General features: G+C 38.8%; 1 protein-coding gene across 1 annotated transcript in view; it reads right to left on the bottom strand.

The window, feature by feature from the left end:
• Positions 1-509: 509 nt before the first annotated feature.
• Positions 510-16,857, bottom strand: part of LOC113232154 (43 kDa receptor-associated protein of the synapse homolog) — a 30,616-nt gene continuing 14,268 nt past the window's right edge. The window contains exons 5-14 of the mRNA XM_026466792.1: positions 14,564-14,730; positions 12,091-12,242; positions 11,866-11,988; positions 10,563-10,746; positions 9,118-9,318; positions 7,455-7,564; positions 6,891-7,071; positions 4,140-4,330; positions 3,456-3,591; positions 510-605 (exon numbers count right to left, since the gene is read on the bottom strand). Of these exons, the coding sequence (XP_026322577.1) occupies positions 510-605; positions 3,456-3,591; positions 4,140-4,330; positions 6,891-7,071; positions 7,455-7,564; positions 9,118-9,318; positions 10,563-10,746; positions 11,866-11,988; positions 12,091-12,242; positions 14,564-14,730 (1,541 nt within the window). The remainder of the gene's footprint in view (positions 606-3,455; positions 3,592-4,139; positions 4,331-6,890; positions 7,072-7,454; positions 7,565-9,117; positions 9,319-10,562; positions 10,747-11,865; positions 11,989-12,090; positions 12,243-14,563; positions 14,731-16,857) is intronic.

The raw sequence follows: 16,857 nt of genomic DNA on the forward strand, positions 1-16,857 counted from the left end.
AGGAATTGTATCCTATACAAATTAGATTAATTTTAAACGATATGGACATTCGTTCCTTTTTCATCGATTATATGACAATTCTTTAGGATTCATTTAGCACACAATGTCCTTACAATTTTTATATTCTCTCATTTCTTTTTATTACAACGTAATGAATAAAAGTCTCTTCTCAATATTGCAATTTCGTGCTTACGCATATTATTGCATTGATACCATTGGTCATATCGTTATTCCAAGTATTTTTTAAATGTTCAGCAAGTTTCGTTCAGAAATGTAACAGAAAAGTTTGATAACAATCCTCGTAAAGGTGTATTAGGTAGTTGTCAAAAATTTTCAATGAAAATCAAAACTAATGACTAGGCGGTATGGTCTCTGACCTTCGCCTGTTCCAAACCGAACGAAGAAAAAAAAATCAAACTATCCGTTAGAACAGTCTCAAAAAATGGCGGAGATCCAAATTCAAACTTTGTTTTCGTATCTAAACATAAATATTTGTAAAATTGAACGAATTAAACGCTGGAAGTGGCTTGCTGGCTGCTGTGATCGGAGAGCACGGAGTTGAGGTCCGACTCACGCAGAGTAGGCGGCGTGCCGAACGGGAAATCCTGTTTTGTATATACAAAACTCTGTAAATTTATGCGTATTTTTTTCCAGATAAACAACAATGTGGAGGTTAAGGCCGGCCACATACAGTCGGAAGACGAAATTCCGTTTCGGAATATCGATTTTCCGTATCGAGATTCCGTATATACGTCACACACATACGTTTATTTCCGTTCGGAATAATAAGACTCAGCTGAGAGACGCGAGGCATTAAGTCCACATGTTCTCACAGCGAAAATACGTACGGAAATTACGACTGTGTGTTGCGGCCCTGTAAAATCTATGGAAGACTTGCATTCGGAACGGTTTTTCCGTGAGGAATCCCAAATACATAAGCCACCTAATTTCCGAAAACAAAAAAGAAACCGGAACACAGTAATGCTGATATTACTACTTGGCGGTTGAAATAGGTAAAGTGACAGTACTTCCCTGGACGAATTCTTTCACAGGGAGCTCTACTCCTATTAAACCTTCCTTCACTGAGTTCGCGGAGTGGCCAGCTAACTTACTTCCGTTTTTACTATGGATTTGCACAAAGTAATGCTTGAATCTATAAACTATTGTACTATAATATAAGACTTACTGGAAATATTTTACGGTAATAACGTTTTGTTTTGCACAAACAATTTTAAAAACTAGGCTGTTCCCCTGCGCCTGTGCCTCTACCATGAGTTTTCTCTGTCAGTTGTCGCTAGTGACCGTGTTAATAACTTCACAATTTTGTATGACAAATTATACAGTGTTACCCTATCGGTCACAAGAAGAAATAAGGTTTTGTATACAAATCATCGAGTATATAATCAGAAACAGAGACGAAATATCATTTAATTTGTTTGAAAACTACTCTGCCAAATCATTGTGCTGACAACTGCGCTCCGATTGGCCAACCCGAATTCGAAACAATTGACGGGTGTCGTCAATTGTTTCACTTCAAGCGACCAGTTTAACTTGAGCTTTGCTATAATGGACTATAATTTAAAAAATACATATTTAATATTTAATTACCGATGAAATGTGATTCCGTTTGTTTTGTAATTAGATGTATTGCTGTTTTTCCCACACCACCGAATGGAACAACTCCCCACAGTTGGAAATATTATCTTTATTGTAATAAATACAAAATACTTTTCGAATGCACGGAGACGTACACACAGGACAGTTGTTGACGCTGTACTTTTACATATCGCACCCTTAGTAATATAAGGGCACAATCCAAAAAAAGTAGATTTTTGGGAAATCGCGTATTAAGATTCTGGATTCCTACATTACACCTATTTTTTCAAATAATATGCTTATTATTTAAGTTATAAATATGAAATTTGGTAGATTTGTTCTTTGATAAATGTATTATAAAGAGCAATAAAAAAAAATAATATAAATAAATTCCATAAGTTTCAAGCAAGTTAAAAAAACACTTTCAAGTTAGACCCATATAGTACAAAAAATATAACAGAAATATGGAGCTATATAAGTTTGATCCCATTTATTATTTAAGTCCCTATCACTTCCCAAATTTCCCAAAAATCTACTTTTTTTGGATTGTGCCCTTATATTACTAAGGGTGCGATATGTACAGTTTTCTAATTTGTGATTTCAGCGCAAACGAGAGTTGTTATTTAAAAGTGAAGTAAGGCTCATTTGCCTGATGATTTGCCAGGGATGGATAACCCTTATTTCAACCTATTTCTGGTTACATACTCGATGACACAGACATACGCGGTCGCTAGCGATAACTGTGAACTAACTCATTGTGCCTCTAACACAGTATTTATATTACGTAAGTGAAATATCATTTCCTTCTTGATACGCATGTTACATTTGAGTCATCAACGTCAATATTTGAAAATCGCGTCCCAGTTTTGATGTGTGAGGGTCCTGGAGAAATTACAGGCACGTGGGACTTGGCAACTAATGTCTCAGGGTGACGGGCGCAGTGGTAGTGCTTATAACATGTTTGCGATTTATAGTACTGAATGGCACTGTAACTGTTATGGATAGACGTGTCGCCTACCATCAGGCGCACGACTTGTTCGTCCCGTGGCTTGGTACTATAAATAATAAAGAAATTAAGGGAGCCCTCAAATTAGACGGTTAAAGAAGCGCTGCAGTGGCACTATTAATTTTCATACAATATTTAGAAGCGCAATTGCAATGAGTGACACGTCACTTTTGCAGTCACATTTAGTTAACTAAACAATATTACTGACGCGCTTCATAATTTGAAAGCGCCCTAATGGTGGTACTTCAATTGGCTATGTGTATTCACTACTGAATATCTCGACTCACCCATAGAACATAGGCGTATGTGTAAGACTGTTTATTCTCAGAACATTGTACATATCGTTCGTTGTTCTTCGCAGATCGACTGTTGTTCGATTTTATATTTCCGAAACGAAATAAGACATAGGTAAACATTCTGAAAACATCTATCGATTGGCCTTATTTTGAATAACGAGATTATGTATTTATTATATTTTAGCTGTATAATCAGATCAGACTCTGTTCTTCGGATGAGTAGATTTGTTGTACTTGGAAAAATATTTGACGTACAGACAAACATGCAGACCCTGACAAATATGACCTATATATGGACGGATTACTTGCATATTTGGCTCCTTTGATGTGCATCGAGAAACGGACCAGCGAGCGGTAATGCGAGTTTGGTGTTTGCTGTATTTGTCGAATAGGCAAATAAGGCAAATACTTTGTTATACATGCCATCTACACATGATTGGTGATGGTTTGGCAAATGTGTCAAATATGCAAATACAAGTGAAGTGCCACCATAAGGAAACAAGGACAAGGAGAATTACGTCAATGAATCAGTGATGGCTGTGGCTAGATTTGTTTACCTGCGACGGCAGCGTCCTCGGCGCAGGCGGCGCCGGCGGCGGCGCGCGCGCTGCGCGGGGCGATGCGCACTCAGCGCATTGCGTGTCCACTCCCGCGCCGCGCGTCGACCGCCTCGACCACGACTCCGGCATACAGCTGGAACGTGTGGCAATTACGAGGGCGGTAATAATACCAGTCGATTATTTTACCACACGTGCATTGAATTGTCTCATGTATTGGACCTTGTGCGAACGTGCGTCCTGAGCCACTCCACTAGTTTGTATTGCCGTTTAATAAAGAAACTTATTGTAATACTGGTTGTAGTGTAGAAGGACGTTGCGAATTTCACACTTTTCACTAGACTGCTTTAATGGCTTGATATTGTGGAATGGCTCGCCAATTGGTTCCGTGTAAATGGGCATTTACATCGTCGTGGAACGGAATTGCGAATTTTTGTAACGAAATTGTACATGGCAGAATGATCTTATATCAAATGTGGGACGTACTTACTAGATACAATACGTCGTTAAGAACCAAAAACAAAGAGATCTGCAAGAAGCACTAAAAATCCGTAAGGTCTGTTGATTCGTTCCGTGGCTTAATTGGCAGAGGACAAACTTGCCGTGTTCGTTTCTTGAAACTAATGCAAACGTTTCCGAGCATGTTTGAGAAAAATAAGTTAATGTAAAAATTGGCTAACTTACGCATGATGTACTATATGCGCGCAAGGCAACGAGGCGAGCGGCTCTGGTTGTTCGGCGAGCGGTTCGCGGCAGCGCGCGCATTGCGGTGCGACCCACGCGGCTGCTGCACGTTTCTGCCGCGCCGCCGCGTTGTTGTCTCCCAGTGCCGTGTAGATCTCCGCCAGGCGTAGACGCACGCGGCGAACTAGCATCTATACAAAACAATGGCAATGGTAGTATTTAGGCTACGTGAAAATTCTGTCAGTATTATAAGTCAATCGTGTCAGACCAAAACATTGTAATATCAAAAACAGCAATTTGAGAAAAAACTTTTTCAACAAAAAGGATTTTGCGTTATTTTCTTGTAATTTTTGAAGTTAATATCATAAAAAGTTACATTTAACTTACGTTGTACATTAGATATTAAAGAAATCTATCTAACCATTATAATTTTAATCTGGAAAGTTATTTGTATTGAAAAACGAATAAATTTCTTTTTTAGTACAGGTGCTCAAAACGTGGTATTTTTCGTACTATCGTGCCGAAAGTTGGATTTTTTTCCACTAGTGCTTTTTACTTTTCCATTTTTTTTATTTATTTACTGTTGTTTCAAGTCTTAAACATAGAACTAAAGAGGTTGTATATTTATTTAATATTTATGTGCTTTAGTCATTCGTCATTAAAACTTATATTTACTTACAAACATCTTATTTGTTTAAATTGCATAGGTGTTTTATAAAACAACGGGTTACATTTAAAAATACCAAAATATTTTCCATAAAGAAGGCTGATTGAGTATTAACAATGACAGGAGGTGAGTATTACGCGAGACCGCTGCGCGCCGCGCCACTAAAATAGTAATTTTATTTTAACGTGGCTGAATACTGGCAACAGTTGCCATTGTACTCTGAATTTTTATCAGGCAAAGAAATAAAATGAGTTTTTTTAATACTGTTTTATTTTACTTTCAATGTAGTTTTTTCGCAAATGTATTAAAAAACATCATTTGATACACGTGCGGATTTGTCATTTTCACATGTCTCAAGTCTTCAAACCTCGAGACTCGTGAATAATGACTAACTTTCCACACTCGTATCAAAAATAACTATTTCACCTCTCTAGCTCGGAAAGGCTTTCTTTCAAAAGCGTTTTTTTGCACGCTAGCGTGGAAAAGGTTTTTGAAATTCGAACTTGACAATGGACTATGGGTGCACATATAATTGTAAGTCAATGGTGCACAGTAACATTTTCTTCCGGTAAAGAAAAAAGACAATGACACGTTCATCTACGAGATTATATCCGTTATGATAAATCCGTTGGTATATTTCATTCTTATTATTGTTGACATTAAATTGACAACGAATTCTCTTTATTAAATTATTTTAATTCGTCGAAGAGCTAAAATAATTTCAATAATCACTTAATCACACAAAATAAAAGTATAAGCAAGAATAAAAATTAATGAGGTGTAAATTCAGGACGCATCCGAAAATAAACTTTTTCTTATAATTAAAAAAACAAATGTTTTAAAGTTCGTCTGTTTTTCTTTCAACTACCACTTTGAACATTACGTGAAAAGTTGTGAGTTTCGCTCGGCAGCAAAGTTGTTTTCTCTACACTCAGGAATCTATTTTTGAACCACTCGCTTCCCTCGTGATTCAATCTTAGCTACCTTCGCTTGCTCAAGTTTCAATACAAACACATGCGTCAAACAACAACTTTGCAGCCTTGCATAACAAATAACTATTCCCTCGTTAACAGCCGAAAGATTCTTGTTGTTACGAAATTACAAAACACTATATTGAACCTTGCAGTGTTTTGGTTGGACAGGATAGAATGTCTTTTCCTATTGTTAAAATTTGAGCCGTGACAAATGTTAGTAGACCCCCGCTCCTGAGACATTTGTGCGATCTGAGAGTTTTCGCTAACCCAGGCGCCCTTAACTCACGTTACTTAATTATCATACCAAAAGACTGTAATTGCTGTGTATCGTATTACGTAAAAATAATTTCTATATTTTAAATCTTACAGTGTATTTTAGTTTTTAAAATCTCATTCAACAACACGACAACCGCCAAAGTTGAAATGTCAGGGTATAGATTAGGCCTACAGAAATCATATGAGCGCTGTTGAATCTAAACATTGTAAGTGACTTTCTAGTGTATTGGTTTGACAAGGCAGAAGTTAATCAAAGCTGCTTTTGGTTAAAAAAAAAGTTTGGAATAAAAATTGATTTCGATTCTAATAGGCCTACTGTCAAAATTAGAATAACGCAATTAGTAATCATTAGAACTTCTAGATCTTCTTTTATAGAAGATTCGCTCTGGACCTTTTGGAGGGAAAAGTGTCGTTTTTATTTTGACTTTCAATTATTTTGTGAAATCTAGTTTAAAGTGGAATAGGATAGTGCTATTGTGCCTTAATCGAAGATTAAAACGCCAAATTATACGAATCTCGAACTAAAATACCCGTATCGGCCCGTTCTAAGGAATCCCGAGTCAATCCAAGCTCGCCGCCTCAAATTGCCTATCCTCTTTGTGGCGGCCATATTTACAGAAACAATTAAACGAAGACATGGCTCAAAAATAATGTACCAAGACTTGGCTGTATGGTATAAAACCTTTGCCTTTTCCTTTATGGAAAGAAGAAAAAAAAATCAGACTATAGAATAAAATGGCGGTGTTCAAGGCTCCGCAGCGCACCTTTCACCGAGTCACCTTTATGCGTCTTGGCACGCCTGATTCCAATTGAAGACCTTTGAAATATTAGTACCTTAGCACCAACAGATGTAGCAACTTCCAACAAGCGAGTGTTAAATTCAAGCGGTCGGCAGTTGCAAATTCTGCCTTGCAGCCGCAGAGCTTCAAGGCATCGCGCTGCACCGTCCATGGCTTCCATTTGCGCCAATCTGTCGCCTAGCGCTTGACCTGCTCCCATTGCTACTTCGTAATGCCTGGAAATGATAATTTATCGTCGTTGATTTGGAGTAACGCATCACTGATGTCTGTGATTGTACTATCCATTTCCAAAGCTACTATAGCAAACCGATTGAAAAAGACTATATGAAAGTCTAATAAAACTCAGAAGCCGTTACTTCAAACGTGAGTAGAGAATTGTTCACCGAGACTTTGTAAAGAGCCCAAAAAATTAGTTTGTTTGCATTTTGTTTGTAACGCCATTTTGGATCCGGTAAAATAGTTTCATCTACAACTTAAATGTGATTTTCTTTTTAATAGTATCAAATGATTTTTAATTTATAACGCGTGAAGAATTTGTTCCTATAATTTGGATATACAATCCTTCAATCAACTTTTAATTAGATTTTTAAATGAATACCTGATAGCTTTGCCAACGTCACATCTCCTTCGGTAAACGTCACCAGCAATCCGCACAGCCCTCGCATAGCAACCCTGATCACCCGCCACCGCTGCTAGTCTCAGCGCCTCCTGTGATTGAATTAGAAGTGAGAGGCAATGTAGAAAAAATGGCGCCCAATGTGGGACTACAGAATATTTCTATGAATTTAATATATCCACAACATTTTCTGTATCGATTCATGTTAAAGCGATTTTCAATCGAAAATCAATAGAAAGGTAAAATATGTAAGCAATAAACATTTTGTAATAATACCATTACATTCGGACAAAACTCGATTTACAAATATTTAATTGTAAATAGTTTTTGCATTCGATTTCGGGGTCAATTGGGTTTTAATCCGATTTAAACACAGCGCCGGTTAAAACTCGGGCACTTGCACATCTCTGTTTCCAAGCGATAATGCGAAAAAAAATAGTTTCGCTCTTATGACTCGTACCAGAAGTATTCCCAACGGCATCCTGAAAATGGTTTCAGGCAGGTTGCATTGTCCAATCCTAATGGACTTGGCTGGACAAATCAAATCTATATTTATGTATATCAAATAAACAGTTTTTGTATTGTTATGATGTATTAGTATATTGTGTATTAAGGGCGGCAAATGTGGAATTACGAAGATTAGAAGCCCGCAGTCGAAGAGTCGGCTTTCGGAGTCTTGGTTCGTAATTCCCGTACCCTGTTTTTCATCACAGTTACACGTAAATAATATGAATGCATGCAGGCTAACTTGACTATAATGCCCCAAATAAAACCCTCGGGCCTTTTTTCTTCTCATTACAACCATGGTCGGTGCATGTAATCATGTTATTTATGCAATACCGCAGTCCTTGAAGACAAAAGTCTTTGGGCTGTGCGTGTTGCAAGTGATGACCGCAATGACAGCTCTGAAACGTGCTCACTTACTATGGACCCCATAAAAACGTTCAAAGTTATTCCACGAGCTATGGAGCGAGCAAGCTCGGCATTTCTCTACGTGATTGAAGAAGTAACCGATATAGCTCAGAGGATTAGCAAGTGGCAGCGGGCAAGGCACATAGCTCGTAGAACTGATGGTCATTGGGACAGAATAGTTCTCGAATGGAGACGATGAACCGGAAGGCGTTCAGATGGACGGCCCCTTACTAGTAGGACTGTTGATCTGGTAAGGGCGGCGGGTAACCGGATGCACGTAGCGTCTGGCGGCTAGTCTAGCAATCTTTGGGGGAGGCCTATGTTCAGCAGTGGACGTCTTCCGGCTGATAATGACGATGATGCTATTTATGTGCAAGTGTGTGAAAATGTTACTAACAATTTACATGGGTCTATGCATTGACTTACAAATAAATGGACGACGGGTCTAATACAAAAACCACGAAAAAAATGTCCCAAGTCAACCTATTCGAAATTTAAATTGTAATGTCATCGCAGTATCGCGCTGTCCGTAGAACAAATGAAGACTAAAGCGGAGTTTGGCGCAATGTATAATACGATTTTAGCGCCTTACAAGTGCGGACACTTTTTAGCGCGGACCCGACGTCCATATAATTGTAAGTCAATGGGTCTATGCCTGAAATAAAACAAAATTATTCATTATATGGGACAAAAATATTATTTTGCATTTCTTTTAAGTAAAAAAGAAACTAACGTTGCAATAGTCGTGAGCGTCGCCCAGTTCTCCTCTCGCTCTTAGTGCCGTAGCCATTTGCAGCAGCGCCATGCGATGATGTCTGGTGTTTAAGTCGGTGGACCGCGGACCGCGGCCGAGGTCACACGCTCTAGCTGCGCATGCGACTGCTCGTTCTGCATCTTTTAACCGCCGCCATAATTCAGATAGACCAACGTAAACCTGGTAATTGAAACACACAGGTAAGGTACAATAAAAGCTTACGTACTTAAAATTGGGTCCCCACGGCAATGTGCCCAAGATGCTGGTGGCGTTCCCCGTTTGTATGGCTACACTAATGTGTCGGGCAAGGTAGCTGCCAGTCCTTGGGTTTTCCAGACAGTCTATTACTTTTTTGGATAACATTTTGTACATATGAAGTGCACCGGACCTCACCGGCCAAGAATTTCGACTCCAAAGGCTGTAAATACGTAGTCGGAGCTGAGGTCCTGGAATTAATTATTTTCTATTCTTTCCGCCAGCTCAGCTGCGGAGCCAGCCCTCTTGCTGGTGTGCTGGAGATGGGATGGGGCAAGTGTATCGGCACACGTAATTAAGATTTCAAGATAAGTAATAAGACGATGAATGTGAGGTTACAAAGTTGTGTCAAGATTGAATAAGGTGGCGTCTCGTGGTCTGTGCCTACCCCTCCTGAGGGAAAATTGTATGAGCTTACGTAATAAGAATGAAATCAAATTTTTCCAAACGAGGAAATTTCTACGAACCGAAGCCAGAAGTCCCAGAAGCTATTCTTGAAGCTTTTTGGGACTTTCTGTGGTCTGTCCAAAGCTTATTGAGTGGGTAAGGTCACTGAAGAAATATTTTGCATGAATACCCATCAGACGCGCAACGATCAGTGCAGTTTATTATTATGACTTGCTATTCGCATTCCTCAGTGCTGACGTCGATATGTAACGTGATTGTCTAATCTAGATACTTGTAGTATCGCAGTCATATATAACGTCCGTACCGTCAGTGAAAATATTCTCACATCACGGCAGACGTCAAAATTATACTGACGTCACTGAATGTTTCTGACACTGATAAGTACATCTTCGTACAAAACGTATTATTATGTTATAGGTAAGTACGTATTATTAATGGCGGCCATTGGGCTTGGGCCTGTGTCAGTTTTGAGGAATGCGGTCAGTTCTTGTTGATGAACAGTTTTGAAGAGTGCAGGCAGATAATATTGGTTAAAAACGCCAATGTTAAGGCAGCAGCAAGGTATTTATTTTTGGAAGTGTCTCTTCGACGAACTGCTGTTGTTATATAATGTATGACTGACACTGACCTTCACGACACTGAAGATCATGTGTTGGCATTTTGAGACTTGAAAAACAGAAAACTTGACATACCACAGTAAATGATTGTCCTCTTAGTGGGCAAGTCAAAGTCTACGGGTTCGTCGTCCATTGCGTACTTACCTGAAGTAACAGAGTGTTATCATTCTGCGCTTGTGCAACCGACAACGCTTTCTGGAACCCATCCATCGCCTTCGAGAAAGCCCCAAGCTCTAAGCTGACTGATGCCACGGTTAAATGCACGCAACCTGCTGTTGACCCACCGCCGCAATCGTTGTAAAGGGCATGGCGGGCGTACGACAAAGCTCTGTAATTATATTGCAAAGTCTGATCAGACTTTTTTATGATATCAAACGATTCAGGGAGTGTACATCCGTTCTCCGTCTGACATCCGTCTGAACCAAGTAATGTTCAATATGACTACTTATTTAACAGTAATTGGACATAGTTATGCAAACTAGAACCAACCCACAAAATGTCACTTTCGAGATAATTAGATTTTTGTAAAAACAGTGTGAACAAATAAATAGGTTGTTTGAGACAAGCAACGTGAGTTATGCGTAGCATTGATAATGATATAGGGAAACTATTATATTATGTAGCAATAAATAGAAAACATTATGTATCTTTTTGTTTAGTTAAACGAGAACCATGTTCTAGTTTTCGTAATGAAAACGCTAAAGATCTACAGTACTTCAGTACATGTGACTTGAATCCATGTAGCATATTAAAAAAAAAAACATTATGTGAAGTTAAGCAGCATGGTTCTTTTTAGCTATTAAAAAGTTACTTATTTAGAGTTGGTAACCTGAAAGACTTTTGTTTTCTCCGTTTTGGCTTGGTATATTGCCAGGATCTTTTGTGAGCGGGTAAAGGACACGTCTGGTGTTCTACCTGAATACATAAGCCAATTTCACTCGAAGTGTGGGTTGGTTCTTGTTTGCATAACTATGTCCATTTGTTGTGGTGAACGAGAATATACCCCCAGAGACGAACTAGTCGTGCACCAGTTGGTAAGCGACACGCCCACCCACAGCAGTTACATTATAGCACCACTCAAACTTTTGAACCGCAAAGCTTTTATGGGTATTGCCACTGCTCCAACCACCCTGAGACATAAATTTGACAAGCCCCATATGTCTGTCATTTCCAACACCTTTAACCTTCAAAACCGGAATGCGGTAATGCTCAAATCACTCCTTGGCGTCAGAAATAGGCAAGTGGCAGTACTTCCCTGGACGAACTCTACTGCTACTAAAACCTGGATTGTTTGTGAGGTGCAATTCAAACGATGGCCTATCTCATATCCTAGCTTAATGGCGGCTACTAGTCGGAAAAATGTTTGTTCCCATACCCTGTCAAAACCGGAACGCAGTAATGCTCATATTACTGCTTGGCGGCAGGTACTATCATGTGATTTAATTACCTGTCAAGCCCTCCTAAGGTCTGATGCGCCCGTGCTAGATTGAGATAAGCCTCAGCTCGCATAGGCGCTGAGTCCAGTTCCTCTGATATGCTGAGTTGACGATTAGCGTATTCCAAGGATTCCCTGTAATATGTTACAAAATAAGTGATAATTGCACAAGAATTGCAGCTAATGACGCTGATACAAGCCAGCTGAGGTGGTTTTGTGTAAAAAGCTGTTACATACCTGTATTTTCCAAAGTCCATATAAGCCTGATAAAGATGACCGAGCAACGCGAATTTGTCGGTCCTGTGCCTGACTCCTCGTAGAGCTGAGAGCCACACTTTGACTGCCTGTCGCTGCTCGTTCTGTCCGTATAGCCGGACGCCACGCTCGATCTATAGTGATATCGTTTAGCATCGTCAGCGTTTAAAGAAGCGATATGGCGCACGCATCGAGTATATAACCAGAAATAGAGACGAAATGTCATTTAATTTTTTTGAAAACTATTCCGCCAAATCATTACGGTGACACTGCGCTCCGATTGGCGAGTCCGAATTCGAAACAATTGACGGGTGTCGTCAATTGTTTCACTTAGGCTTTGCTATAATGGACTAAAATCGCAAAATTACATATTTAATATTTAATTACTTATGAAATTTGACTCCGTTTGTTTTGTAATTAATAATAATAAAAATAACGCACACACTCAACATAGCCTAGGGAAACCCTGTGTCGCGGGTGCCATGGACACACACATGGACAACCACAAATTATACGCAAACTCATGAGAGAAATGAATGTAGGCCATACAAATATTTCACCCGGCCCGGGACTCGAACCTGGAACCTTTGCGTGGCAGCATGGTAACCGTTCGGCCACGGAGGCAGTTAAATGTTTTGCTGTTTTTCCCACACCACCAAATAGAACTGCCCCCGTTGTTAGAGATATTAACTTTATTACTATAAATACAGAATATTTTTGGCACTGAAGATTTGAAATAATTTATAAGTGATGTAAGGCCCATTTACCTGATGAGTTGCCAGGGATGGATGGACCTTATTTCGTGTCTATTTCTGTTTATATACTCGATGGGCGCACGTTAAAACGGCAAGAAAGGCGGAATTGGTGATGTAAAAAAGTGTATTGACCATTGACTTACAATTATATGGACGTCGGGTCCGCGCTAAAAAGTGTCCGAACTTATAGGCCGTTAAAATCGTATACAGACCGTCATTCACGCTTTAGTCTTCGTTTGTTCGACTGACAGCGAAGCAAGCAAAATTAGACAGTACTGCGATGACATTACAATTTAAATTCAACGTTTTAGCTTTTTCATATTCCTTTACATGTCACTACGTTTAAATAGGTTGACTTGGGACATTGTTTTCGTGGTTTTTGTATTAGACCCGTCGTCCATTTATTTGTAAGTCAATGGTATTGACCGTAAGATTTGGTTGCAAGACTTTTTTGAGCTAGTAAAGCAATACTCCACGAGTAGTTATCATAAATGCGCAAATATTAAATTAATTCCTAAAATGATAAATCATTTAGCATCGCGTGCGCACTGAACTCGCAGAAGAGCACAAAGCAGTGGATTAAAACCCTATGAACCTGGCCGAGTTTTAACCGGGTTTTATCCCAAAGCGCAGGGTTTTAATTCGTTTCTGCCCAATTTCGTGGACATAATTAGGGCAATACGGAATTTGGTATTATTCCATATTTATTACAAATTTCGATGTAAAAAATCTTTTTTAGATGAAAAAGAGACAACTCACAATACCTTCCTTGCAATTCTGTGGATTCTCACTATTAAGGACACACATTATGATCTGATTTTTACGAAAATCCATTCGATTTAACGATTTTTTGTATGTATTTATTTAATCAACCAATTCATTAAAAAGATGATAAACCAATAAACATTTTGTAATAATATCATTAAATGTTGTAAAACCTAGACAACAAGAACATAGAAAATTTCGTGAGGTCCGCTGGTTTTGTGACTTAGTTGGTATAGCGTCTGCCACGGTATGCTACAAGACGTCGATTCGAATCCAGTCGGAGTTCGATCTTTCTATTAATAATTCTAACAAACTAGTGGAGTAATTTTACATAAAAAATAATTGATTATCTATAGGAAATGAAATTATTTTTCCGGATTTAAATCGCGTATATTTGTTTTTTCAAACAAACAGACCTTTCGGGCCCTTTACAGGTCCCATGGTCACGGTTGATTGAGGTGGTACAGTCTTCAACTAGTTATGTCTAATATTGATGTAAACCACCCTATGTTTTCACTATAGTTACAATAGTTATTAATTAAATACCTTATTTTTAATTTTACAAAGAAAACATTCCAATTTACGCTAAATTAAGTTTTACAAATTATTTTATTGAATGAATTTTTATTAAGTTCAATTTATTATTATTACCTATACATGTAAAGGGCCCGAAACGTCGGTTTGTTTGAAAAAACAAATATACGCGATTTAAATCCGGAAACATAGTTTCATTTCCTATGTGTAACAATCGCTAAAACCTAAGAACTCGAATTGATTATCTATTCAATAAAAACTTAAATATCATAAAATTTGAACGAAACTCTATTTTTAAGGGGTACTAACTCGATTCAAACCCGGCATAAATTAAGCGCCGGCTTAAAACCCGGGCGCCCATCTCTGGGAGAGCATATATTTAAAAATATAATGTGACTGACCTTCCGCCTAGCTACATATTGATCCAATCTGCTCCGGCAAGCTCTGAAGCAGTCCAGTAACCCTGCTTGAGGTGGTCTGTGCGCAGGTCCAAATCGCGAGCCCCATCGCATTGCGCCATTTCGAGAGCTTTCGTTACCGCCATAGTCTTCTGCGAACGGGTATACATCTGTAAGGAAGGATTGCAGTTTTTTTGTCGCTTTTGTCACTACCAAGTTTTGTGAAAAAGCTAAATTTAGTAGATATTTAGTACTATAGGTTTTCTTTTCTGCAACACATGGTCAATGCACGTGTCTTTGGAAACAGCTATTTTCTTGCTGGTTGGATCTTTGGCATCAGAAAATACACTTTTCATTTTTCATGCTCTAAAATTACGTCAATATAGCTTTATGTAGCGGGAGTAAACTGCATCATCTAATCCCAAGGGAGTAAAAAGTACGTAGTTCCGCGCCTTTTCCGCATAGACGCCGTATTATTTAGCGTCGTAGCCATTGGCTTACAAATGACGTAGCTAAATTGTTCGTAAGACGCTCATGATTGCCAAAGATCGTTCGAAGAATTTAGAATTTTGGTTCGTGATTTTATTGTAGAGCGTAAACAATTGAAGTAAACTAATTATTGTTTTTTCTCGCAATAGAAGTGAAAAGTGAATTGTAATCTTAAGAATAAAAGCCAACATAAATCTTCGGACTAATAGACACTTCGCTAAAGCTCGGGTGGCTAACCACCTTGAATATAATATATTGACTCGTTTTAGTCCCTCGATAAAAAAAATATACTATTTGTACTATTAGCATGTGAAAGGATGTTAGTTATCACCGCTGCGCCATGGTGATATAAGGTAGAACTAATTGAGTCATTCGTTGGTAGATAATTGGTTAAGAAACATATTTATACTTATTTGGTATTATAAGTGTATGGTCATTAGTTTAGCTTGCACTAAGATGTGCCTGAATGTCGGAAGAGGGTTTGTACGGCGGAGGTGAAAGTCACACTTTTTAGAGCCTATTGCATACTAATGTACGCGTGTGCTTGTGGGCCAGCTGTAGCCAAAGCTCGCTCAGTGCCCTGCGTATATGCAATATAACAACGCGCTCAGGACGCTGCTGCGGCTGCCACGGTTCTGCAGTGCGTCTGCCATGTTTGCTAAAGCTCGAGTCGACTTCTTCATGGCTGCATGTGTCTTACAGAAGAAGTCTGCGTCTTTATTATTAAACTGAATACGTTGCAGCAGCAACGGCCTCCTGAAGACTATCGCGGATAGGAGTGAGTGCCCCGTGATGCGGCATTTAATTGTAACGGAACGTTACAACGTTGTTAAGTTATTTTTGAATAAATCGTTTTTTAAATTTAACAGTATTAAGAATTAATCTCAAATATTATCTATCACATTCTTAAATAATAATTGATTACAAAACAATTAAAATCACGAGTTACCATAGACAAAAGTTGGTTAAATCTATGGCAACCAACGTTGCATTTTTGAATGACGACTGACGCAGAGAGAGGGGAGCGCGGTAACCGCCGCCGGCGCCCGCCGCCGGCTCAGGCAGACAGCGTTATAAGTTCTCAGAGACAGTCCACGCTCGGCTTGGCCGCGCTCCCGATATATAAAAAATCCGTTACGTGATTTGAAATATTTAAATTGTTATTGTAAATCGAAGATAATTTCTTCCAATCACATTTAACGTACGTAAATAGTTGTAAAAGTGAAAGTTCCCGCTTTAGGGTAATTTGAATGACACACAAAACACTTGTCACGCTTTTATTTGCTAATTTTCATGTTTTGTATTGTACCAAATTGTACTATATCGTTATTGCAGCTCTTTTTACGATTATATAGATATGTACAACGTAAATTTGGACCATAGTATCATACGGTTTGAGAAATTTTGAATTTTACATCAAAATTGCAAAAATTAACGAACAAATTTAATTGTATTTTTTCACCAGACGTTGTTTCCTTTGGTTTATTTAGTTTTTAATCTTTTCTAAACGACTCGGCCTTCAGTCTTACTACCTAAATTTTATATGTTCTGGTCGCGCCACCGGCAATTGTTACTACGTAGGGGCTCTTCTCTAATTCTCTTTTGCCGTCGGTGGGCTTTCAGAACGGAAGCAAAAGTACTATTACTACCGTTGGTTGTCCGTTACAGGAATCACCTTCGGATTGAGATACCTTCGGGTTGGAAACCTACCTTTGCTGAGCTCCTTCGGGCTCATACACCTGGAGCTTGACTACGTCCGGACTAGGACGAAATAACATCCGCTGAACGGCTACAATTGCTACTCATCC

The sequence above is a fragment of the Hyposmocoma kahamanoa genome, unplaced genomic scaffold (genome assembly GCF_003589595.1).
Source record: "Hyposmocoma kahamanoa isolate Upper Pololo Valley unplaced genomic scaffold, ASM358959v1 67, whole genome shotgun sequence".
In the NCBI taxonomy this organism is placed as follows: domain Eukaryota; kingdom Metazoa; phylum Arthropoda; class Insecta; order Lepidoptera; family Cosmopterigidae; genus Hyposmocoma; species Hyposmocoma kahamanoa.